The sequence below is a fragment of the Parambassis ranga genome, unplaced genomic scaffold (assembly GCF_900634625.1).
Source record: "Parambassis ranga unplaced genomic scaffold, fParRan2.1 scaffold_24_arrow_ctg1, whole genome shotgun sequence".
Classification (NCBI taxonomy): domain Eukaryota; kingdom Metazoa; phylum Chordata; class Actinopteri; family Ambassidae; genus Parambassis; species Parambassis ranga.
Genome location: NW_021144797.1, coordinates 1,998,300 through 2,025,944, shown reverse-complemented (window position 1 = coordinate 2,025,944; position 27,645 = coordinate 1,998,300). Strand labels below are relative to the sequence as shown.

Sequence of the window (27,645 nt, the reverse complement as noted above, 5' to 3'; positions counted from 1 at the left end):
CCTGCAGACTCTTTGTCTTCATATGGGCTGAATGAAGGGAGACTAGCACAGATTTGACATGTGTGACTTCCACATGCTTTCCTACCATGAATGGAACAAGTCAAGCAGCACATGATGTGTTTGTGTAACACTGGAGATGTTAGCTGTACATGTGCAGAACAAAGACATGACCCACAGCAGACCATCATGCCCTTCTGATCAGTTTATTGAGTCTGTTTGTGTCCACTGCTTTCAGTCTGCTGCCCCAGCACACAACATATATAGATATTCAGGCCTAAAAAAATCCTTCAAACTTGGCACACATGTATAAGGCTGTATGTATATTGTACTGTATGTACATGTATATTCCTGCGATTGAGTCCTGTGAATTTGGTGCCTGTGTGTCAAAGTATTGCTGAGAAATTGCTGGAAATACGGTAAATCAGGTTTGGCTTTTCCACATTCAAGCCTGTGCCATTCAGACACAGAATGGCCAAACCTCTAAAATTGGCTCAGAACATTAGCTCTGGGCCCTGGACATGTTTGCAAAGTTTCATGTCTCTAGGCCCCTCAGTTAGCTACTTAGCTTTAGCAAGTGGCTAATGAGCTGGAACAAACATTTTGTCACTCAGTGGTGGGAGTTGAACAACCTAGTCAAATATCAGCCTGACATTCCTAGAAGAAGAGAATGTTTCTTCATTGGAAGGAGGCCTGAGGTGTGTCACATGATTTCTGAGTTAGTGCTGGAAGTCATGTTTGGATCCCTACAGGGTCTCTGTAGGACCCAGAGGACAGAGAGTCCCACAGTGCAGACAGGCCCCCCTCTCAAAGGGGACAGGCAGGACATCTGGCCGGGGGAGAGGGAGGGGCCGGGCGCGGCCGGGTGCTTTTGGAGGGAAAGACAGTGCAGCAGCTCATTCTGCTGCAGACAGAGGGAGAGAGCAGACCATTCTGAGAGCTCCAGCAACTGTAAGTTAAGCTAGTTTCTTCTTCATGCTAATAGCTTAACATAGATCCCTGTGCAGGTCAAAACAGCTCATATTACCAGTGTTGATGCATGTACTTTTATACAGCTTCAGTGATTTGATTCTGCAGGATCTGTAGCTGTAAAATTACAGCTGAAAAACTTTTCTGTAGCAGAAAAAGTCAAATGATCCAATCTAGGCCACCTGCATTGCTGCATTAATTTCAGATTGCAACCTTTCTCCCAGTTTTTCTTTGATGTCAACAGGCATCAAGTAGAAGCAGAGATATATGATATATTAATGCTGAATCAATCTTGAACCCCTTTTTCTTTCAGATGACAAAGCCTAAGCAGATGCTTACATGTCCTGTATGTGGTGGGACCTTCTGGTACGTCTCCAGGCACCTAATGAAGGCCCACCACATACAGAACACACAGGAGTGCACCCTGGTCAATGGTCTGGCCACAGGCCATATAGCCCTTGGCTGTGTGCAGTGCCAGTGGGGACGGCCTGCACCAATTGCAGGGAGCTGGCGGCCAAAAACCGGGCTCTTCGGGAGAAGCTGGCACAGCTGGAGGTGAGTGAAGGGTAACAGTATGGCTTCACTTCTACGTAAATTGTATTCACATACAATGCACTTCATCTTCTCTCTCTACAGAGAAAGCTGCAGGGGGCTGGAAAAGAAGAAACCCTCTGCTCCAGCCACTGAGGCAAGAATTTCACCAGCAGGAAAATGCCAGGCTCTGATCTAATGTTTCTTTTACAGCCTCAGTCATCATCCAGCTCTGGTGAAGATTATATGGTAGAGGAGGGGTGGTGGGATCAGGTGCAGCAGGAGGCAGAGTTAGCACATCTATAGGCTGTGCAGGCACCGGTGGAGGTGGAGCCATGCCTCCTGAAGAACCAACCCTCTGCTTCAGCCACTGAGACAAATTGTTCCCCAGCAAGAATTTCACTGTCACCGGCAGGAAAATGCCAGGCTCTGATCTAATGTTTCTTTTACAGCCTCAGCCGTCATCCAATAGGGGTGTGGCGGTGCCGGCAGAGGTGGAGGTGCCTGACTTTGACGGCGGGGAGGACAGGGCTCTAGACTAACTTTTTGCACTGGTTGCACTGGTGCGCCTAACTTTTTTTCTTAGGTGCACCGGCACAAAATTTAGGTGCACCGCATCACACTTCCATATATTTTTGTACGCATCAGTACATTTTGTACATACATATCATCTTAAAATGAGTTTGGACCTTGTATAATGAACAGTTACATAAAAAGTATTTTAAATACTGATAAAGTACTGATAGTACTCATTCAATAATTCAATACTCATAGGTTGTGAGTCTGATCTAGGGATGACCATAACATGGGGCACTCAGGAGAAAAACACATTCCTTTAGAATCTGGCTTTTATCAGATCAGAGGTGTTGCTGTCCTTTAAAGCCTCAAACCATCTCGTACCAACCGGAGCTCCAGAGAGCATAAAAACAACTGATCTCATCTGCCACAGCCTGAAGTGCAGAAAACAAAGTTATATGACACACTATGAAATTACTTCTTAAATGTATTTTACAAGCTGACCGGAAGCATTACTACTACTCCTTGTGGCGAACGAGGGGTTTGCTAGGGGCGACTGACAACAGACCTGAGCCCTAGCAACCGGCAGAGAGACGCTGTATAAAGCCGGAGTCAAGAGATATTGCTGAGAATTACTGTGTTGTTGCTTTCCATAGCATTTGTCAGGCGCGGTGTTAAAATGGAATCTATGTCTGAAGTTCTCGACCCAGTTTTGGCTGAAGTGGGGTGGGGTAGCCGTTATGCTGTCCCCGAGCTCAACGCTGAAAACAAAGCCTTACTGGAGGAGGTGAGGAAACTTATTATTAACATGTTTAATGGCACAGACGTGTTTAGCTTCCTTTTCTCTGTTTGTTTTTGGGTGTCATCATGTGGGTCGTTTAAAATTACTCACTGAAGAATAATGTTGTAACACAAACCGTTGATGAGGTTTGTTTTGACTGAGTGCAGGTTGTGCACACGGTCCTCCTGCAGTGACACCAGGGTCACTCTTCAATTCATTATTTTAAATATTTAAGAGCAGCTGAAATTTCCAAATAAAATGTAACATTTGAATCTTTTTTTCTTGTTAAGTGTCAGATATGTATGTATGGACAAAAGGTCCTCACTTTACAATTTAGATTGTGTTTTCTTAATGTTATTGCACATCGGTTTTCGGTATCTGAATTTTGATTCACTGTGTGCTGTGTCATGATGATGTCAACAGATTTGTAGAAAAGAGATAGAGCGGACACAACTGGAAGACAAACTGGAGAAAAACAAGGAACAAAAGAAGAACATGGCCAATTACCTAAAGAATATTAAAGAAGAGCTGGAAAACACTGAGGTCAGTATCTATGAGTTGTGATATGTTTGTTTTGTGGTGGGTTATGCAGTGTGTGTTATTTGTGTTGTCTAGGCTCTGTGTGAGGCAAAGGAGAGAGAGATAGAGTTAGAGAAACACCTGACAGCTGTCGCGGAGAGAGAAACTAGCCGTCTGACTCAGGACACGGCTAAGAAGCTCCTTAGGAGAGAGGAAAAACACGCTGGAGGTCCGAGCCTTTCATAAATAAAAAATAGAAAAGAGAAGTAGCTATAGATTGTGATGCCACAATAACATGTATCTGTATCCCCAGAACAACATTTTCAAGGCCAAACAGAAGCTGGAGGAGTTCAGGCAGCAGATGAACTGGGACCAGCAGACAATGGATTGCATTTTGGAGGAGTCAGCAGGCAAATATGAGGACACGATGGCCATCAACAAATACGCTCAGCAAGATGAGCAGAGGATCAAGGTAAAGAGATGAAAACATCTCTCTTCTGCAGCACTTACAGCTTTGAGTTATCATCAGCTAACAGCTGTCTAACCTCCCCTGGTGCAGTCGCTCATTCTGGCGATAGAGAAGAAGTCTGTGGAGGCCAATGAAAAGCTCAAAGCACTTGATAAAGAGAAGACTGAGACAAAATTAGCCCAGGTAATGTGTAAAAACACAGCACATCCATGGTGTTATTACTAACAGTATGTGTAGGCAGTTGTGGTTTCCCATTAAAATCCCTCTGCTGTCGTACCAGCTTGCATTGGATAAGGTGACAGAGAATCTGCAGCAGGCTCACCTGGAGACACAGCAGCTTACCCACCTGTGGGAAAACACTATCAAGAACATGAAGTAACAAGATGCTGAGATGCAGCAGTGTGCACTGGTAAAGCATGGGACATTAAACATCTACTGGTCATTCATTCTAGAGTGAATTCACACAGGAGTCTTTTCTTTTAAATTATTATTGCAGCAACTTGCAAAAGCCAACCAGAAGCTGAGGGAAAACAGGGCCGCCATTGCAGAGAAGAAGCACCTGATGGAGATCCAGAGGAACAACAGGAAAGAAACCGAGAGGAAGTCAGCGGTGGCCAACAAACAGGCAGTAAAACTGCAGCAGGAGCTGAAGGAGCAGGAGAGTGACTGTGGCAGGCTGCAGGATGAGGTGCTGAATGTGGACTAATAATAAACTGCCTTCATATTGATATTATTATAAGTGAACTGACTCTCGTGTGTCCCGCAGCTGAAAAGCTGCAAAGGCAACCTAGAGAGAACAACCTCTGATGTGAAGATGCTGACGTCCCACATATCCACGATGAAGAAGGACATCCAGGACTACAATGACAAGTCAGTGTATCACAGCAGGGCTCTGTGTGTGTATTGACTGGAGCTGTGGTAATGTACTACACAATGTCTGTTTTATGTTTCTGTGTATTTTAGACTGAAGGAAGCCAAGATCCACAATGCTGCGCTGGAGGAGAAACTGAAGGTTGAAGTAGATTTTCCTCAAAGCTAAGAATGGACCTGACAGAAAGGCTGTATGCACTGTGATTTTAAACTCATGGGTTCCCTATCAGGACAGCATGGTGGAGCACAAGTTTATGAAGCTAGAGGTGGAGCGTATGAGGGATCTGCTGTACAACAAGGCAGACGGCGTGCTGTCTTTGGAGAAGAGGAAGCTGAACCTGCAGAAAGCTATGACAGAGAGGGAGGATGAGATCAAGGTGTACAAAGAAATGCTCAGCCAGCAGCTGAAGCTCGGTGAACAGGAGAGGCAGAGACTCAGGTAAAAAAAAAACAAATCACTCAGTTCTCAAAGGTTTGTCACATCACTCAATGTCAATCATTGTGTCTCAGTGCTGAACTCAATGAGAAACTGTCCAAGACTGAAACCATTAAGAAACATTTTGAGGTTGTGACCCTGACCAAGGCAGGTCCTGAGGCGGAGGGGGAGCAGTCACAGGCTTACTACATCACTAAGGTCGGAGCTCTTCACACATAGTCTACTGAAGCACACACCATGGTTCCAGACTTTTGCATCATCTGTGTGTGCTTTTCACCAGGTTGCACAAGAGAAAGGGGAACTTAAGCAGAAGGGTGATGAGCTGGATGCTAAAATCCACAAGCTGGAGCAGGAAAAGAGAGCTCTGGAGAACACCAACCAGCTGTTCAGCAACTCTAACTCTGTATACCGCAAATCTTTCAACAAAGCTGAAGAATCCAGTATGTAAACCAGCCACAGCCCTCTTCAACTGTATACTTGTTGATTGATTGATTGTTAAATGATGGTGGCAGCTTTAATTGGCCACAATGTAATTTGTTTTCGTTTTAGGTCCGGACTATCAGGAGAAGTTGAAGCTGGAGGAGCAGCTGAGAGCTGCTGAAGTGAAGCTGAAGGATAACAAACGATCCAGGAGCTCCAACAGGACATGCAGGTTATTGTTGTTTATAGCCAGTGTAGAGCAGATCACTGAGAACGAAGCAATTAGTCTTCGACGGCTCAGGTTACATTCAGACTGATTCTGGATTAACTGGATCTTAACCATGCAAATACTTTGTTAGCTCATATATCATTAGCATAATGGTCAACATTCAGCAGGCAGTAATAGTTAAATTACTGTTTTTTTGTTGTAAGTCAGTGTATTATCACTGCAACACAGTGATGGATATGCTTTGGGCCAAGTTAGAGAATCAATCATTTACACACTTAGTCCAGCACCCATGGAGCACACAGATCCCTCCTTTGTAGAAGTCGCCCACAGACCATGTGGCCTAAAGCTGCATCTCTTTTGTGCAGCCATCACTGCACAATACTACAGGGAATACAGAGGGTGTATTATGTAGCGCCCCTGTGAAAGCTTTAGACCAAAAATAAACTTTTAACTATCTATTAAACTATCTGCCTGACATTGATCTCGTATGAATCTCTGTGTATGTGCATGTTCAGCTTTAGTGTATTCATGGGTGTGTGTCTGTTTCTAGGAAAGGAACAAGACTAGAGGAGGGAGAAAAGATGAGAATAAATCAAACACTCCTGGAGAAACTGAACAAAGACATCACATTTCAGAAGGAGAAACTCGACAGAGCCACAAAACAGGTTTAAAATCAACCGCTCATTTCATGATGCGGCAGTAAACACAGGGGGTGTTGTGTGTGTATACAGAACACCACCTGTTTAATTCTGTAATGTCCTGCTGTTTTCCAGTGCTCCAAGCTGACCAAACAGATCCGCTCAGCAAAAAACACCAAGAGTGAGACTTTTGAAGAGAAGGACATTAAAGTGACAGAGATGAAGGAATTTAACAAGGTTATTGACAAGATGCTGAATGAGGCCATGGAGAAAAACCCAGACGTCAGACCGGCGCTGGAGAAATACTTCCTGCAGGTGCAGAACAGCTCAAACAGCAGGACTAATGCAGCCACAGCAGCGTACCCTTTAATGCTCCTCTCTATTACCCCTCACAGGCCAATGTGTCTCTTCCACCTCCTCCTTCAACTCCTTCCACCCAGCGGAGCTTCAGGACAAACTCTGCCCGCAGCTCGACCACTTCCAGGTCAGACTTACCCTGAAATGGGTCACACTAGAATACTACACTGATAACAGTTCACCTTTAACAGTCAGTCAGCTCCACAGCTGCAAGGTGTTGGTGATAAAAATGCACAAGATGAATACGACTATAAACAGAGTATAACGAATCGGACTTTGCAGTGCGCAGTGCGGACCAGTGCAGCCTTTGCAGTGTGCAGTGCGGCCTTTGCAGTGCGCAGTGCGGACTTTGCAGTGCGGACCAGTGCAGCCTTTGCAGTGCGGACTTTGCAGTGCGGCCTTTGCAGTGCGGACCAGTGCAGCCTTTGCAGTGTGCAGTGCGGCCTTTGCATGTGCAGTGCGGCCTTTGCAGTGCGCAGTGCGGACTTTGCATGTGCAGTGCACCCTTTGCAGTGTGGACTTTGCAGTGCGCAGTGCGGCCTTTGCAGTGTGCAGTGCGGACCTGTGCAGCCTTTGCAGTGTGCAGTGCGGACTTTGAAGTGCGCAGTGCGGACTTTGCATGTGCAGTGCGGCCTTTGCAGTGCAGCCTTTGCAGTGTGCAGTGCGGACTTTGCAGTGCGCAGTGCGGACTCAGTAAATAAGTGCGTGTGAGAAAAATATGCGGGCCGCACTAACACTAAACTTTGATGTCAAGTAGGGGGCCACAAAATATCGGCTCGTGCAGTGCGGACTTTGCAGTGCGGACCAGTGCAGCCTTTGCAGTGTGCAGTGCGGCCTTTGCATGTGCAGTGCGGCCTTTGCAGTGCGCAGTGCAGACTTTGCATGTGCAGTGCACCCTTTGCATGTGCAGTGCACCCTTTGCAGTGTGCAGTGCAGCCTTTGCAGTGCGCAGTGCGGCCTTTGCATGTGCAGTGCGCCCTTAGCAGTGCACAGTGCAAGTGCGCAGTGCGGACATTGCAGTGCGCAAAGTCTGCACTGCAAAGTCCGCACTGCACACTGCAAAGGCTGCACTGCAAAGTCCGCACTGCGTACTGCAAAGTCCGCACTGCGCACTGCAAAGGCCGCACTGCACACTGCAAAGGCTGCACTGGTCCGCACTGCGTACTGCAAAGTCCGCACTGCGCACTGCAAAGTCTGCACTGCAAAGTCCGCACTGCGCACTGCAAAGTCCGCACTGCGCACTGCAAAGGCCGCACTGCACACTGCAGAGTCCGCACTGCAAAGGCTGCACTGGTCCGCACTGCGCACTGCAAAGTCCGCACTGCGCACTGCAAAGGGTTTGATTGTTGTCACCTGTGTCTTGTTAACTCTTGAACAGAGCCATTGCTTGACACTATAGGGGCCCTAGGCGAGAAGGTAACACTGGGGCCCTACGGGCTACTAGATCCTATGGAAATGCCGCCCCAAACACAAAGACATGTACAGTGATGATTATATAAGCAACCTTTTTATTAATATAATGTGGAACACACATATGAAAATATTATCTTAAGGAAATATAAAAAACCTGTACAACACAATCAAAATTCATCATAGAAATATATATTTTCTGAAGACTGTCCACAGTGGTGGAAAGTAACTAAGTATTTGTACTTTGTTACTGTACTTAGGTAATTTTTCATGTATTTTTTATGTATCCCCATGTTAAAAAAAAAAACAATCCTTGAGTCCAATTGTCTTGATTTAAACTCTTGGAAATTGAGTCAAGTAAGTACTTGAGACTTTGGTTAAGTAGGCTCATTGATGTAGCACATCTACTTTACTTGAGTATATATTTTGCTGGGTAATTGTACTTTCACTTAAGTACTAAACATCAGTACTTCCTCCACCACTGACAACACAAGATATGATGACTAGTATTGTTATTATTAAGTTTGTCCACAGTGCAGGATCATCAGTGAGACCTGGACACCTTGGACCCTTCCTCTGTTACCAGGTCAGGTGCTGGAGGAGCAGAGGAAGGAGTGGAGGCTCTCAGGTGTTGGACTGCTGCTGGGACGTCCTCTGGAGTTTCCTCACAGGGCTCCACATGGCCTGTGTGGTATAAGACCATAATGATCAGCCTGATAACTAACACTGTAAATAATCCAGATTATTATGTGGAGGTTGTGGCATCTTCATGAGGAGACACAGACAGGTGTTTAAGCACAGCACCTGATGAAAAACATTTAAAAAAGCCATAAAATAACAACTATATGACAATAATTAACTAGCTTGTCCTTTACAGAGAAACACCTGAGCATTAATAAACATTACATAGACTAAATATATACATTAGTTTTTCCTGCTGTGGTTTAGAGCTCATTAACTCTAACAGTAAGTTGTAACAGCAGCACTTAGCTTAATGCTAAACAAGCTAAAGTATCATTAGCATAGCAGCTACATACTGTTGCTGCATGAGCTAACAAGCTACTTTACAGCTTCATTTACGTTTTTATACGTTTAAGTTTTATATCACGTCATTATATTGACGTTTGTAACTCATTTAGCAGATGTTTGTATGCAGAGCGACTCACAGTGAACATTCAGGCTGCAGTATGAAGGAGGCTGTAGTGACGTGAAGCCTGCGTCTCTAAAAGTGTTTAACCCTCATGCATTGTTCGCAAACACTACCCTAATGTGTTGTTCGGGGACAAAAACGTCCCCTAACTTTAACGGTTGTAAAAATATATTAGATAAATATTTTTTTGAAATTTTTTTGCATAGACCTTTTAATTAACTTCAGTTCTAATCAACAGTAGTGAAAAAATCATTTTTCCCCAGGATTTTAACCCTTTAATCACCAATTTTATAAGGGGTGGTGCTGAAGATTGAAAAAAAAAAACACACAAAATGGCTCATTTTTAATAGAAAAGGTGAATGTGGACTGGATTCTTTTTAACCTTTATTACAGTCTTGGTCATGTCAAACATCAGTAAAAAAATTGACTTTATTGCATTATTAGTTTTTGCACAGCACTGGATTTTCTTTTTTTTTTCCTAATGTGTTGTTCGGGGACAAAAACGTCCCCTAACTTTAACGGTTTTAAAAATATATTAGATAAATATTTTTTTGAAATGTTTTTGCATAGACCTTTTATAGACCTTTAATCCAGTCCACATTCACCTTTTCTATTAAAAATGAGCCATTTTGTGTGTTTTTTTTTTTTCAATTTTCAGCACCACCCCTTATAAAATTGGTGATTAAAGGGTTAAAATCCTGGGGGAAAATGATTTTTTCACTACTGTTGATTAGAACTGAAGTTAATTAAAAGGTCTATGCAAAAAAAATTCAAAAAAATATTTATCTAATATATTTTTAAAACCGTTAAAGTTAGGGGACGTTTTTGTCCCCGAACAACACATTAGGGGGTAAAATTTGCCCACAGTGTACCGTTGACCTATGAAAAATTTTAAAATCATATTAACAAAATTTATGTAAAATTAAGCTTATTGAGGAAAAATGATTCAATTTATCCACATATTGACAAAGTTATGGCCAAAATAAACAGAAAAATTTCTCTCAGAGGACAAAAATGTCCCGAACAACACATGAGGGTTAAGTGATACAATGTGAAAAAGACAAACAGTGGTGGAGTAAGATGAGGCTGAGCTGTGTTACAGACTCTTCCCTCTCTTGTTTTGTCCTCTGCTCCTTCCCTTGCAGCCTGCAGAGTGTGTGCTTCCTCCTTTATTTTGAACGAGCCGCTCCTCTCTGCTTCCAGCTGCTGTCACAGGGCCCCGTGGGGGCGAGGGGGGAGCCCCGAGCACTCTCATGCTCAGGCCCTAGGCAATAGCCTGGTTTGCCTACCGTGTTGCAACGGCTCTGGACGCTGATTGGATGTTTACTCAGGGTGTGTGTGTGTGCGCTGCAGCCTGTGAATACACACAGTGGACGGACAGACATGCTAATAAAAAGTGCCCCTTCTTGTCAGATTTTTCCGCTACCGATGATAATTTTGTCAACGCGTAATATATTAAATTTGTGAGTATATTAACATGTGCTTTCTCAACGTCTAAAACTTTGATTTGAGGGGGCACTGCCCCCTCTTGCCCCTGCCTAGAACCGGCCTCGAACAGAAAATGCTGAAGACAAGAAAAATATAATATTCATATTTTTAGGGTATTCAATAATACCTTAAAATACAACATATGAGAAGCCTGGAAATGAACAATAACAGTATGAAGCCATTGAAAGAATAGCCTGTCAATTTACCATATGAAAGGTCTGAGGCTGGAACAATACCATAACTGTTGGGGCTATGTAGGTAAATTGTATCATATTTTGCTCTGTGTTAGAAAACTAGTCTGTATATTCTGATCTTTGCACATTCCACTCTTTATCACTCATATGCCAGCCAAGGCCACAGAAGGGAGTGAGGCACATGCACTCCCATGATGAAAGGGCTCATTAAAAAATATCAATACCCATGTAACTTTAATAACGCCTGCCCATGTAACCATGATTTATTATTTGTGCTTAATAAATACTGCTCACAGGGAGAGACGTGGATTTGAATGTGGAAAAGTAGTATCCAGCTGAAGGATGATCAACATGACAGATATAATGCTTAAAATCTGAAAAAGACTACAAATATGGCTGCTTTGTATGCCTCTGTGTGTCATCCTGTCACCATGGAAACAGCCCTGCCTGCCTAATTAAGCCCTAATTAAGACACCTGTGTGATTCTCCTTTTACTCCTCTCAGGGCAGGTCTTATGTATTTTAATGGGGGTGCAACCTGCAACAGCATTCAGACAAAAAAACCCCACAACCGAGGGCACTAGCAAGGTTTACTCTACAAATGTGTGCGATTTCCTGTTGATCCAGTCAAATATGTGGAAATCGTGGCGCGTTATAAAATAGGTTTGCTCTTTTCCAGTCGCTTCACCGTTTATATGGGCTGTAAATGAGGAAAAGTCCGGGACTCTTCCCGAACAGCTGGCTCTACAGGCAAAACGGTTTGGTGTTGAGTTTTAAGAGTGACACCATCAGAACGCAAACCATTTTTCCTTTGACACAGGTGATCCCATCACACAGCCGTGCTTCTGTCTGTAAAAGTTCCCATTGTACTGGAAATAAGTGGTGGTCAGGCAGAGGTCCAGCAGGTCACAGATGTGGTCTGGCGTTAGGTTGGTTCTCTCCTTGAGTGTGCTGTCTTGTGTGAGGCACGTCCTTACCATCTCTGTGGCTTCTGATGTAGGGATGCAAGTAAACAAGACATCATCTTTCTACCACATACAATGCAGTGATTCCATCCATTCCCAGGAAGTATGCACGTACTCACAGTAAGAACAAAGGGCTGTCAACCAGTCCCCCTCCGGCAGTCTCATAGTCGTTAGCCAGTCGTTAGACACACCTGGCCCAGTCAGCCAGAACATCACAGGTAAGTATGGAAACATTTAGTGCTATTGTTTTTAAGTTTTTTAAGTTTGACCCAGACCCACCCACATGGGTCTGTAAACCACATATAAACCATGTTTCCCACCAAACAGTTAGAACTGACGAAGCTGCTTGGAGGAGCAGAGAAACGTCTTCAAGAACTCTACAAGTCCAGACGCCTTGCTTCAATCTTCTCTACGTATGATGACCTGGATGACTGAGAATCTTCATCAACATACATAGATTAGAGTAGAATATAGCATGTGTGGAAATATATGGTCAAAATATATGTTTGTTTGCACATATGGTAAAAGTGTATGGTTGCTCATAGATCGAGACCTCTGACTGAGGCCATAAAGTATTCTGATGTTTAATGGTTAGTTTAGAAATTCGAACTGCAAACCCCTTAGTTGACCCAAAGATGAAAACACAAGCTTGCCAAAGAGATAAGATATCCTCAAGGTCGTAACAGGAGGACCTGTGAGAATACACACACACACTCACATCAAAGATGTGAGTGGGAGAACTTCAATGTCTTTTAGTTTCGTATACGCCCTCCACCTTGTGATTATTGAATATGCATGTTTCACTGAAAAACATTACCTTTTATGCCTTTCTATGTAAATGTAACCACACCTTGTTGTAAGATTAATATAACGAGCCTAATGCATGGGACGGACAGAATGCAAATGGTCAGCTGCAGGAGCAGATCGAGGGGTCTGTATTGAGCTGTGCATTCTCCCTTTATATAAAGGCGAAACTGAAACTGATCAGTACTGGTTTTCATTCAATGTTCTGTGCATCGGGGACGGAGTCTGGGAATCCGGGGTGACCAGATCAGGTCACAACAATTTGGGGGCTCGTCCATGGGATCAAGGGCAAAAATCATCCTCAGATCCGTCAATTGAACACAGGGGCCGATTACGAACAGACAGAGGACACGTGCCGGCAACAATAAGGTAAGCAGACCTTTTATATCTGCATTGACTACTCTAAAATGTAACGTGTCCCGAGTCTTAGTAGTAATCTGTCTGTAAAAGTAAAAAAGAACATTGACTGAATGAATTTAAGAGAATAACTGTAAGTAAATGAATTATGACTACAGTGAAATAACCGTAAGTGAATGAATTATGACTACGGTGAATGAGTAATGACTACAGCTGTTTAAGAGATAAGTAAATGATGCCTGCAGAGGATTAAGAGAATTTAAGAGAAAAAGGGGTAGCAGAAAATCCTAAGTGTGGCGACTCCACCGGTGCTCTGACGAGAGGCCGGAAAAGCTGGGTTTGAGGCCCGGGGCTTGAGGAACCCTAAATCACTACAAAAAAGAGAGAAAAAGGAACAAGACCAGGCAAAAACACATGGTATGAATGTTGGACTGACTGGAAACTGAAACAATGACCGCACTAGTTAGGCGGGAGTTGTAGTAAGTCTACAGGCTTCCAAATTACAGATATATAAGATTCTGGTGTCACGGACAGAGGCTAGTCTCGAATCCATTGGACTGAGTACCAGGGACACAGCGTGCCATATTTCTCAGTCGGCCAGAATCTAGAAAAGAAAGGAACTCTGAGACTCATAACTGTGAGTCGTCTGAGATAAAGACGACAAGACCAGAGAGTAGAGAATAAATAATGAAATAACTGTGAGCCGTTCTTACACTGGACGGCAAGACCAGAGAATAAGTCCTGTGAGTTCATGAAGCACCCCTAAAGAGAAACAAAGAGAAGTGAAGATACAGTACTGACACACACACAGAGCTCGCAGTATAAATGGGTAAAGCATGAGTGTGGAATGTGTATGAATGCCAGAGACGAGGTGAACTGAAGCAGCAGCACTGCTGGAAACCTTAATTGGTGTAAACGTAAAGCAGTGGCCTGTTGAAGTAGGTTCACTCACGAACTGGATTAGTGTTTTTGTTGTGCACATGCTTTTGTATATATTTCTGATGTGAACATAGTTTTGTGAACTTTTCTAACAATATAGTTTTGTTAATTCTTCTGAGCACAGTTTTGCAAATAACACAAACGTATTAAGCTTTAGTTTTTAATTTTCACGTAATCACATGACTGAGACTTTGATGACTGACGACATGGACGGAGATTTTAACAGAGACACTGTTGATGATGGGTGGGGTCCGAACAGCCCACTTAAAACAGTAGAAGCTCAACTGATTATTTTAGAGAAAGCGCTGCATCAGGCTTTTGACTCTAAAACCGCATCTGAAGAGATGACTCAGATGAGGGAGGCAGTCATTAATTTGTTGGGAGAAATAGGCCGTGGCATGAAAGATAGAGGTTGTTTACAGAAGGAGTTTTGGAGAAAGGAGGGTGAAGCGAAGGCAGAGAGGGAGAAGGCCAGGAAGAGTGCAGAGCAGTGTGGTTGGTCTAAGAAAGGGAGATTTAAGAGGGAGCAGGAAAAAGCAGAGGAAAAGAGAGCTCAGTGGGCGCGATGGGCTTTGATAGGTCAGGGTGTAACTCACCTCATGACTGAGAAGCCCAAAACACAGGATGCCAAAGCAGAAAAACATAAGGATCCCCCACCGTATACACCACCCCCTCCTACTGCACCACCATCCTCTCATTCGTCCGCTGGATTATATCCAGTTTTACAAATAACTCAAGGCACACTGGCCATAACAGACATGCCTGATTCCCCTGAGGCGTGGTCTGATGACAGCTCTCACACGTCCCAAGTGAGTAGTGTGTCTGCTTTACCCTCGGGAGTTAGCACCCGTGAAGGGCCTCCAGAGGCCCCTGACCTCTCACCTTTCCAGCTGCGAAAGGAGAGAGAACCGAGCTGCGACAGAGCACTATGTGTTGCAGCTGAAGCCCCGCTGTCACACAGAATACAGACACCAGACATTGTGAACACAAAGCAGGGAGAAATAGACAAGGTGCAACAGTTGCAGGAAGAATTAAAGGAGTTGCGGGCTGCTATAGCTCAGGACTTAACACCACACACATATGCACACGCTAACCCCCAATTGGGAGACGCTACACTTCAGGTGGGAGGCATGTGGAAAGATGGATCACAGGAAGGGAGGACAGCTGGAGTTGCTGAGTTACAGATGCAGGTCGAGGGTGTTTGGTCCGCGGAGCAGGGAGACATGTTTGATTTATTACAGAGACAGGCCAAGGCTACTGAGGAGTGGTTGAAAACACATGAAGCTGAACACTTAGCACACAGAAGCAGAACACACCGCATGACAACTAGATCTCAAGGACATGATAATACACAGACACTCAACCATCAGTTACCACTGATTCAAACTGAACACCAGATCAAATATCGTCCATTCCCACTAGGTGATGTACAGGCACTAGTGGATAAATTACCTCCAGTGGCCGAAGGTGGAGCAATGTGGCTGAGTCAACTTGACAGTCTGACAGTAGGCCACAGACTCGCTCTAGGTGATTTTCGGGCCGTTATTTCTAGGTGTCTTACAGCTTCAGAAGTGAGGGACATAGAGGAGGACGCCGCCACTACTAGACAGAGAGATGACACACTTTTCACTCAGGTCAGCACTGAAATAGGCAGAGCACTAAGAAATAAATATCCTCTGCCTGCTGGAGCCGCCGTTCCCACTTTGAAATGGGACCCCAAACAGAGTCCAAGAGAATATCTTAATCAAAGCAAAGACACATGGATCAAACACACCGGGTGCCACCCTGGTAACCCAGGCATTCAGAGGGTGTGGTACAGGACCGCCGTCCTAAACGGGGTTCCTGAGACCGTAAAAACTGCCATGGATAATAACCCAGACATGGCAGGGTGTGATTCCAGTGTGTGGGAGAGACATCTAGTGCATCATTTGGCTCGTGCCCAAGAGGCAGCACAAGCTGACAGTAAGGATGTCCAGGATTTGCAAGCACAATTATTGAAACTGCAATTGACTGAGGCCAGACAGAAGGCCAATGACAAAAAGAAAGATAAAAATAATAAAGTCATGGTTGTCACTGAAAGCTCTGACGCACCTCCTGTCACACCTTGGGTGCCTCCACCACCTTATTCTCCTGATTATCAGCAGCCTACGGGGTCCTACAGGGGGTACGGATCAGGGAGGGGCAGATGGAGAGGCAGGCGCGGAAGGGGTGGAACACTTAGGGGACAGCCGAGGGGAGACCCAGGTCGTGACCGCTGCTATTACTGTGAGGAGTTGGGACACTGGGCCAAAGACTGTCCACACAGACAGGGACAGTATGCCCGAGGACGTGCAGCGTCTGGTCCACAGAGGGCTTCCTCCCGCCCCCCAGGACCTCCATTCACTGGACAGTTTCCTGTTTCCGGCTGGGAACAGTGGGATTGTGACTTCTCACAACAATGACACACCCCACAGAGCAGCTCAGATTACATCGTTACGGCAGATCCGATGTTATCTATGCAAGTAGAGGATGAGACACTGCCTTTTCTGGTGGATACTGGCGCCACCTGTTCTACATTGTTTCACTCATCTTCTATGGAATTGTCCAGCAACTCTATCACTGTGATGGGCTTCTCTGGGGATAAACAGACTCTGCCTATAACCACTCCCATGACTGCTCAGTTGGGACATCAGACTGTTTCACACTGTTTTGTACACTCACCTCTTCTGCCTCTGAATATACTGGGGAGAGACTTGCTGATTAAGTTTGGAGCATCTATTTTGTGTGGCCCAGACGGGCTGACAGTGACACTGCCGGACGGCACCATGTTCCACTGTAATGTTGCAGACACAGGCGGACAATATCTGATGAGACCTGTGACTGACCCATGTGCTGACATCTACTGGGGCATGTTACATCCTGAAACTCCCCAGAACCCAGGAATCCTTTCTGCCTACCTGCAGTGGAAGCCCTGGATAGCGCAGGTCGAACCATATGTTTCTCCCCCTGACCCCCCTCATGTGACTCTATTTTATGACAGGCAGCAAACTGATTGGTACCATGAGAAGTTTGCGCACTCCCTAGAGGGACAGGACTGGTCTATTACAGTCCGAGACATTTTTGTGGCACCTGAGGGCGTGGCAGCCTGTGTGGACCTCACTCCAGAACAAATGTCTTGGTACATGATGAGTGACGAAGGGCATCCCCACGTCTCATTAGCTGTACATCCAAACCACCAGGCCAAAGAACTAGGTGGCATGGTTAAACGTGCCATGGGGCAATCAGACTGGCAACCCACACCTTTACCTCAAATCATGTATTCTCCATCTGCTAAAGCATACAAAATAACTGTTTCAACTACGAACACTGTCACTCTGGCACATGAACTGCTTGCTAGACATCATGGTAGAGAGAAAACTGATCATCCTCTGGCACAGGCTGTGATTGACAGCTTGCCACCACATTTATGGGCAGACGGTCCCACTGATGTGGGTCTGGTGGACTGTGAACCTGTGACGTTTCAGATTAACACACCAGGCCCTTTATGGATACCACAGTATCCCCACAAGCCAGCAGCCGGAGCTGGCATTGCAGATACTATTCATGGACTCTTTGAAAACAGCGTGCTGGAACTCTCTCACTCAGATTGGAATACTCCCATCCTACCTGTAGAAAAGAAAGGGACAGGTAAATATCGCATGGCACATGATCTGAGGGACATTAACGCTGCACTGTCAACCCCCACGGTACCAGTTCCGAATCCATACGTGGCATTGGCCCAACTGGATCCTTCACAGAGCTGGTTCACCTGCATAGATTTAGCTAATGCTTTCTTTTGTCTCCCTCTGGCACCTGAATGCAGAGACATTTTCTCATTCACATATCAGGGAACGCAGTATCGCTACACCAGGCTACCTCAAGGTTTTGCGCTCTCCCCCGGAATTTTTAATCAGGTTTTGAAACAGATACTCAGTCACTGCACCCTCCCAGAAAACACTACACTCATTCAGTACGTTGATGACCTTCTTATCGCAGCTCCAACGGCAGCAATCTGCCTGGATGCCACGCAGGCTGTTTTGCAACATCTGGCCACAGCTGGTTTTAAGGTCAGCAAATCTAAACTCCAATTAGTTAGGAAACAAGTTGCTTTCTTAGGACGCATTGTTTCACAAAAGGGGGTCAGCATATCGCCTTCGCACAAATCTACCATTTTGCATCATCCGCGTCCTGATAAAGTGAAGGACATGCTCTCATTTCTCGGTCTGACTGGCTACAGTAGAAACTTTGTTGCTAACTACACTGGCCTCACACAACCTCTCAGAGACCTTGTCAAAGAACATGGCATGCGTAATGTGTCAGCTCGCCTAAATTGGACGCAGGCCGCGGAACAAGCATTCATTACTCTTAAACAATCTTTGGCCACTGCAGCAGAACTAGCCACACCTGACTACACTTTACCTTTCTATTTGGATGTCTCTGGAACGGATGCCTGCATCAATGGCATCCTGTTCCAGAGAAAAGGGGGAGAGAGACTAATACTGATGTACATCAGTGTCCCCCTGGACAACATGGAGAAAAGACACCCTCAGTGCACACAACACGCAGCAGGAATAGCTAAGCTAATTCAAAAAACCGCACACATGGTCATGGGACACCAGCTGTATGTACTGACAACACATAGTGTAGTGGCATACGTGAACTCAGAGACATTCACACTCACCTCATTGAGACAGAGGAGGTTGAGCAAGATTTTAGAAGCACCAAACATCACCTTCACACATGATGGTATAAACATGGCAGAGCAGATAGGAGCTGGAGAGCCACACACATGTGTAGAGAGGGTAACCAGAGAAGAAAAAGTCAGAATGGATTTACAAGCCACACCTCTTTCACAGGCCAGAAATCTGTTCACAGATGGGTGCTGTTTTAGACATGACACAGAAGGACTCAGAGCAGCATACGCAGTTGTTGAAGACACAGGGGAAGAAATGAGAACACTGAAAGCAGAAAGACTGGAGGGACAGCAGTCAGCGCAGAGAGCCGAGGTGAGGGCAGTGATTGAGGCACTAAAGATAGGTCAAGGACAGGACATCAATGTTTTTACTGACTCAGCATATGCGGCAGGAGCAGTGCATGTGGAATTAGGGCAATGGCTGAGAGCAGGTTTTCTCACTGCAACTAACAAACCTATACGGCATGAGGCTGAAATGAGAGAGCTTGCTGAAGCTCTGTTGTTGCCTAGCAAAGTGGCTGTGATTAAGTGCAAAGGTCATGGAGCAGGAACTGACAGGGTCACAAGAGGAAACAATGCAGCAGATCAGGCAGCAAAACAGGCAGCAGGCTATGTTGAGCGAATGATTTTTATGTGTTCAGAAACAGACTTGCCTCCCCCTGTTGATTGGACTGATTTGATGCAATTGCAAAACAAAGCCTCTCCACAGGAAAAAACACTGTGGAAAGCCAGAGGGGCGACTGACACAGGAGGAGTATGGAGAGGGCCTGACGGACGCCCCATACTGCCACCTGGACTGAGACAAACTGCCATGGAAGAAGCACATGGGGTAGGCCATGTGGGGTGTCGTGACAAACTGTCATTAAATTTCTGATTAACACCTACATCCCTAGACATGGTTAACCGAAAAAAAAAAAAGAAGCATGCTTTTGGTACTGTTTATCATTCACAGTCTCAAGGAAAGGTGGAAAGGATGAATCAAACCTAAAACAAAAATTGGCTAAAATCTGTGCACAGACCAAATTTATATGGGTTCAAGTATTATCTATTGTATTGATGTTCTGGTAATAACGCCATATAATCCACACCCTATGAGCTTCTTACAGGTCGACAGTTTCCTGGACCAGCTGGCCGGCTGAGACTGAAGAAGCATGCAGTATGGTATTAATATTAACCATAATATAATGAATTTGAAGCTTTGGTGTTAGAATTTGTATTACAGGAGAAAGGAGAGATGGTGAGTCCAGAAGGAGCCACACACAGCTGAGTGGGTCCTCCTGAAGGTGATAAAAGGAAGTGGTCGGAACCAAGGTGGACCGGTCCCTATCAGGTGACGGAACGCACCTCTCACGCGGTTCGGCTGAGAGGAAAGGGGGACACCTGGTATCACTGGAGCCAGTGCGCAGGCGCAGAGGAGCCTCAACGCTCTCTACAGGACGTCCAAACTGATCTGAGGGCACAGAAGTCTGAATCGGCTGATTCAGATACGGATCCTGTCACAAAAGGGGCAGAATAATCCCCTGACAGAGATCAAGGATCCCGGGTAGTCTAACCCCAGGGATCCGAAGAAAGAAGACACATCCTGAGGACGAGAGGACCAGAGAACCAGGCAGGGGGCTGGACGATGAGGCAGACGGACAGGAACACATACATGAACTGATAAAAACACAATTTTGTACATTCTAACTGACAATTGTCATTATATTTGAGCTGTTAGGAGTATCTGGGGGCGGGAACGGTGAAAGACCGACCGATTAAAATACCCCCACATACTATGATGTATAACATGTTTCGTTTTATGTACTCACATGATATGTTTTTTTTAATACACTACATTTTTCACAGAGTTTTTCTTTTTTGCACCTTCATTTATGGTTTTGACACACATACGCACACACCAGGTGTTTGGACATTTACTCACAGTGTTGTTACATATAGATGTCACTTTTACCCATAGTTTTGTTTGATTACACACAGTGTTTTCCTATTTGCTGATGTGACCGTTTATTGTTTCTTTTTCCTTATATTTCTGAGTGTTGGACTCTTAGTAGAGTCCAAAAGGGGGAATTGTGGAAATATATGGTCAAACCTGGTCAAAATATATGTTTGTTTGCACATATGGTAAAAGTGTATGGTTGCTCATAGATCGAGACCTCTGACTGAGGCCATAAAGTATTCTGATGTTTAATGGTTAGTTTAGAAATTCGAACTGCAAACCCCTTAGTTGACCCAAAGATGAAAACACAAGCTTGCCAAAGAGATAAGATATACTCAAGGTCGTAATAGGAGGACCTGTGAGAATACACACACACACTCACATCAAAGATGTGAGTGGGAGAACTTCAATGTCTTTTGAGTTTCGTATACGCCCTCCACCTTGTGATTATTGAATATGCATGTTTCACTGAAAAACATTACCTTTTATGCCTTTCTATGTAAATGTAACCACACCTTGTTGTCAGATTAATAAAACGAGCCTAATGCATGGGACGGACAGAATGCAAATGGTCAGCTGCAGGAGCAGATCGAGGGGTCTGTATTGAGCTGTGCATTCTCCCTTTATATAAAGGCGAAACTGAAACTGATCAGTACTGGTTTTCATTCAATGTTCTGTGCATCGGGGACGGAGTCTGGGAATCCGGGGTGACCAGATCAGGTCACAACAGCCTACAGGCCTAATGTTGGAGTGGAGGATGCTGTCACCTTCCTGCTACACCGAGCTCTTTCTCACCTGGAGAAGCCCGGCAGCACTGTGAGAATCACCTTCTTTGATTTTTCCAGTGCTTTCAACACCATCCAGCCGGCGATCCTGAAGGACAAACTGGAGCAGACAGGGGTGGACCACCTGCTGTCAGAGTGGATCAGGGACTACCTCATAAACCGACCACAGTTTGTGAGAGCCCAGAACTGTGTGTCTGACCTGCTCACCTGTAACACGGGTGCCCCTCAGGGGACCGTCCTGGCCCCCTTTCTCTTCACCCTCTACACGTCGGACTTCAGACACAACACTGACGGCTGTGTGCTGCAGAAGTTCTCTGATGACACTGCGATTGTTGGTCTGTGATGACGATGACGCGGAGTACAGAGGACTGACGCAGAACTTTGTGGACTGGTGTCAGCGAAACCACCTCCTGATCAATGCAGGGAAAACCAAGGAGATGGTGGTGGACTTTCGCAGACGACACTCAGCCCCCCCCTTACCGGTGAACATCCAGGGAATGGACATTGAGCAGGTGGACTCTTACAAATACCTGGGTGTTCACCTCAACAACAAACTGGACTGGACTCACAACACAGACGCACTGTACAGGAAGGGCCAGAGCAGGCTCTACCTGCTGAGGAGACTGCGGTCTTTTGGAGTGAAAGGGGCACTCCTGAAGACCTTTTATGACTCTGTGGTGGCATCAGTCATCATGTATGGTGTGGTCTGCTGGAACAGCAGCATCACTGAGAGGGAGAGGAAGAAGCTGGACAGAGTCATCAGGAAGTCCAGCTCTGTCCTGGGCTGCTCTCTGGACTCAGTGCAGGAGGTGGGTGACAGGAGGGTCCTGGCAAAACTAACATCCATGCTGGACAATGAGTCCCACCCCCTGCAGGACACCCTGTCAGCCCTGCAGAGCAGCTTCAGTGGCAGACTGCTCCACCCTCGGTGTGTGAAGGAGAGATACAGAAGGTCTTTCCTTCCTGCTGCTGTCAGACTCTATAATAAACACTTCTGATAGGAGCAATACTTACACACCACAGTGTGCTTTTATTTTACTGTTATTTATTTAGTTGCACTATGTACAGTTTATATACCATTTCTACCTCCACTCACCTGTGCAATAACTGTTAAATATGTAAACTGTTTATAATGTATATATCTTTTATTGGTAGCCTATTTTATATTGTATATATCTTTTTCCTAACTTATCCCTTGCTGTCTGTATGCCGTTGCAAAAATGCAATTTCCCCATTGTGGGACTAATAAAGGTTTCTTAATCTTAATCTTCTTAATCAAACCGATTAAAAACTGCACCTGTTACAACCTCTCAGATGAGGCTCTGTGTAGCCCAAGCACAGCTGCCAGGTAATATTTTGTGGGGACATGTCACATCCTTGTGAGTAGAACTATAACAGGGAGTGGAATCTAACAGATCCTCAGATGTTATGAGTTCAGTTGCTTGTGCCATGTTTGGCCTCTCTATTGAATATGCCATGTAATTTCTATCATAGCAGACAGTATTATGCTGCTGCAGCTCAAAACAATATAACGACCAGTTCATTACATAGATATTGCTCACGAGTCCAAACTCAGGTAAATCACTGGAATTAACAGCAGTTACAAGTAATGTCTTCTCCGTACATATTTATTACCATTTAGATGAATCCATTCAACAGACACTGCATTGTTTGTGTCATCATTTCCGAGGAAAGCCCTTGTTTTTCTTTCAAATATGACATGCTGCGTATTTCTGAAGTTGGTCCCGATGCACACTCATTGAAAAACATTGGGTGTTCAGGATGACTTACATTTTGACAACACTCATACATTTGATTATGCCTTACTAAAGACCTTTGCAGCCCACTGTTTGAAAAAACAATGTATTGATTCAAACCTCAAGCACATGTGACGGACCATCGGTCCCAGGAGTTCTATCTGCGATGGAGCATGAATCAGATATAAATATTGTTATCAGGGAAAAGACATTTCAGATGTTTTAAATGCTGTTCAGTCTCTTTAACCTGCTAATTGTCTGTAGACCAATGACAGGAGCAAACAACATCTGAACACTTTCTATGAGTTCAAGGATGAATTTGTAGTACTCAGTATCTTTAGCTGTATCAATAATAAATGAACAGTCATTTGGCCTGAGGATTGCTTCAGTTTACTGTCACTTGAAGCTAATGTGCTGTAAGCTATAGGGCTTGGTTTGTCTCTGACATCAAGCGGAGAGTAGGGAAATCCGGTTAATGCAGTATTGAGGGCATCCAAGTCTAGTTGACCTAAAAGAACTGAATGTTTAACACACACTTTATTTCTAATGGAGCAATGCCTTCAAGAATTACATGCATCATATCCTGAGGTGTTTGTTCAATCAAGTTAAAGGCTGGAAATTCTACCAGCTTGCTCTTCCTGTTGATGCCAAATGTAGTCTTTAAACTGTTCCTAAGATCCTCTGTATTTGCTTCTCAATGTCACTGCACTGCCGAACATGTCTTTCTAGTGTCCTTAGTTCAAAGTTGTCTTCGTCAAAATACATTTGCGTGTCCTTAAATGAACATTCACACTGCCAGCACTTACTCTAGGCGAAACCAACAGCCTCTTTAAATCCACAAAGCTCATGTTGTGCTAAGGTGTCTCCACACATCGACACTAATGCACCAGATATTTCACATTCACCAGCTGCAGTCTGAATATTAACACCATCATATAGCATTTTCAAGTCCTCATACAACCTGCCCAAAATTCCATCCACTCCACAATCAGACAACTCACTCTTCTTTGCAACAGCCAGTAGACGGATTGCAGCAGGTTTTGATCTATATTTTGGATGAATGTTTCCTAATGTGTAATAAAACATCAGCAACTTATTCTGGGAAGCATGAGATCCAAGTGCATTGCAGATTTCAAATAATGATCTGTAAAGCAGAAGGTGGGGCTGAAAATAAAGGCTGTGATTTCATGAGCTCTCCATCTATGATGTCATAGAGAGAGCCACTTCTGTATTTTTGTGGCTCATCTATCAGTTCTAACACTTTTGGATGGGACAATAACTGTTCTGAACTTGTAATCAGAGGTATGTAATGAAAACATTCAGGAACTGTGGCAAGAACCCTTTTTGTCCCTTTTTTCTGCTGCAGGCGGTATAGCCAACAGAAAGCTCCTCTGACTCCACACACTTGACATTGTTCTTAATCACATTGTCCTGCCTGTATGCTGTCCAAACAGATGTGAATGGATCCTCAATCCGGTCCAATACTGCCAACGCTTCCTTTTCAAGTTCACTTCCCTGATGTTGAAATACAGTTTGTAGCTGACTCCTCAGACTAGTCACCAACAGAGCTTGATATTGCTGCATTGCTGCCAAGACATCATCCACACCTCTGCAGAACAGACAAGAAATAAGAGCAAATTAAATACAAACAGTCCATGTTTTTAATTTATTAGCATGCAATCTCTATTACAAAGTGTATTATATTAACATCCACACAATGATGCTATTTAACTCATTATTAAGGCATTCAAAGTACATTCAGATCCTAATTAGATAGCAGAGAGCAAATACAAGGAATTATTAAACATCACATCTCATAGAGAAATATGCTGCAGCTCATTGACTAATAGGGTCACTGTAAATGTATGTTTTATTTTCAATATATATACACAATATTTGAAACACAATGTTTTCAATTGCAGGCATCAGCCCAGATGTGCACCATTCAGTGAGAGTTAGGCTTGTCCTTGACATGCAGATAATCAACAGAGCCACAAATCAAAACAGATGTAATAATGTTGTATGTAGACAGACCTGTGAAAGATGGTGCTTTCTCTTGCAGTCAACATAACAGCAGTAGCTTGTCTGGTCAGACGGTTACACCTGATGTCCTCCTTAAAAAAGAAAATCACTGTTCCTCCACACAAAACATGATGCTGTTATTAAACTGGACAGGACTCACCTCTGACTGACTTGATGCAGAGAGTCTACAGGAAGACATGACCCCCTGTTTCCAGCACTGCTTCATCCGTTCGCTCACTGGTTTCCCCCGTCGCTCAGCTGGACTGTATGCCCACACGGTTCTGTTCACCTGATGAAGCTGCTGTTGTCTTCTCTCCCTGTGAATGGTTGCTGCCATGTTCAAGGTGTTCGCGGTGGTTTCTTCGAATGTGACCATAGTGAGTTGTAGACTCCATATTCTTTGGTGCATCCATCAATTCCACAAACAAAGTCCGGACTACGACTATGAGCAGTATTTATATGACTCAATAAAGACTTGAGAGTGAGAGCTACAAACACAAAGCAGATAACACAGCGCCAAATCATTCCCTGTTTTTAGCCTTAGCTAGCAGCTAGCTGCCTGCTCTGCATGAAGCCGACCTGCTGACACGTCATGATGAAGGTACGTACCACAATTCCATGTCTTATAACAACAGAAACCACTTACTATTTATCAATTATCCAGATATGCCGATATATTATGAAGCAATATGACCTTATTTACGTGAATATAGTTTGTAAAAATGCAAATTAAAGGTATTTAGGCTTAGTGCCCCTCCCCGCTCCCTCTTGGAATATGGTACATTCCACCTGTGGCACGTTTTTTTCCACTTGGAGTCCGTTAAGCTAAACTTTAAGCTAGAGGTTACCTGCTGCTGCTGTGAAATCATAATTCTCAACAAACTGTGGATGTCAGACTCATAAAATGGACAAACTGGACGAGGTTACACCTGCCACAGTCAGAGGTATGCTACAAGGGTTACTTTGATGTTGTGCTGGTGTTAATGGTGAGTTAATGTAGGCTGTGTCCCAATTCAGGGTCTGCATCCTTCGGAGGACGCAGCCTACGCGGTCTCAGGAGGCCGCGTCCTCCTGAGGATCCTCCGGAGGATCCTCCACCGTTGGTAAATGGGACGGTCTGGCCTTCAAAGCACTTCCTGATTGTGGCGCGACGTCATAAATTTTGCCCCGGGAAAAACAAAAGCAGCGACAGCGACACAACACGGACTAGACAACAAACGGGACAACAGTGTGGATTTAGACATTTGGAATATTTTAATATATTTATTTGTTGTTGGAGGAAGGGGAGAGGTGGCTCCAGCGGCAGCAAAACCGGTGACGGCTCATTTTCTTCAGGCTGGGAGAGCGCAGTGGGGAGGTGACGGTAAGCTGCTGTTTAACCATATTATTGATCATAATTAATATACCGGTTACTGAGCAAACGCTAGATATATAACCAGTAGACAAATATGATTAAATGTAATTTATATTTGATTCAATTGTAAGACTTGATACAGGGTCTGTTTGTAATTTTAATACTTTAAATAAATAGCTAAATGTGTACGAACCCTGCAAATAACCCTGAAACCACTGCTTTAATGTGTCATTAAGCATCAGGTCTGTCACTGCACCAGAGAATTACTGCTGGGTGGAGGAGAGTGGGGCTCCCTGCAGGACCAGCTGTCTGTCCTGGAGGAGGTGTACTGACCATCATCACCTTTGGAGGGTGAGGATACATATTTTATAGCTTTTCATATTTTAAGCTGCGTTGGAAGCCGCTCTGTTGAAGTTATTATTTTTATTTTTGCCCTTTTTAAAAACATCTTTAGTAACATGGCAGCCGCCGATCGTCCGCTCTGCAAACCCTGATGGACGATGTGGTGGACAGAAGAGACAGACACCCCCCTCCCCCAGATGATGTCCCACTCACAGCCAGAGGACTCCAAGGTCTTCACCGTGGCATCATCCAGTCCAGCAGCACCAAGGACTCCTGCTCAGCCAAACATTTATATATATGTTCTTTGTGAATAGGATTTTCTGCTGATCTTTATAAATAATAAACTGCACATTTTCATAATGCCCACTGGTAAATAGTTAGAAATGTTCAAACTGTGTCTTTGTAAATATTGTACATAACAGAACAATAAATGATTTACTGTTGTCACTGAGAAGTTGTTCAAAAGTTTACTTAAATTATAAATAGGTGATGAAACACATAATGTAACAAGGTTAGAAGAGTTTAAGAACACAGAGACAAGAACGATTTAATATCATCCTTTAATTTAATAAGTAACATTTAAATAACACAGAACATAAAATCACTGCTGTCCACCATCCTCTCAATGAGCTGAGGTCTGTCCGTTCTTTCTCTGCTCTCCCCCTCTCCCTCCCTCCCTCTCTCTCTCTCTCTCTCTCTC

At 44.4% G+C, this 27,645-nt stretch overlaps 1 protein-coding gene across 1 annotated transcript; it reads left to right on the top strand.

Moving 5' to 3' along the window:
- Positions 1-4,063: 4,063 nt before the first annotated feature.
- LOC114430567 (coiled-coil domain-containing protein 39-like) lies at positions 4,064-4,821 on the top strand. The gene is made up of 4 exons (XM_028398643.1): positions 4,064-4,191; positions 4,279-4,470; positions 4,549-4,652; positions 4,746-4,821. The coding sequence occupies exons 1-4, from the start codon at positions 4,174-4,176 to the stop codon at positions 4,819-4,821; spliced, it is 390 nt and encodes a 129-aa protein (XP_028254444.1). The 5' UTR covers positions 4,064-4,173.
- Positions 4,822-27,645: the final 22,824 nt, after the last annotated feature.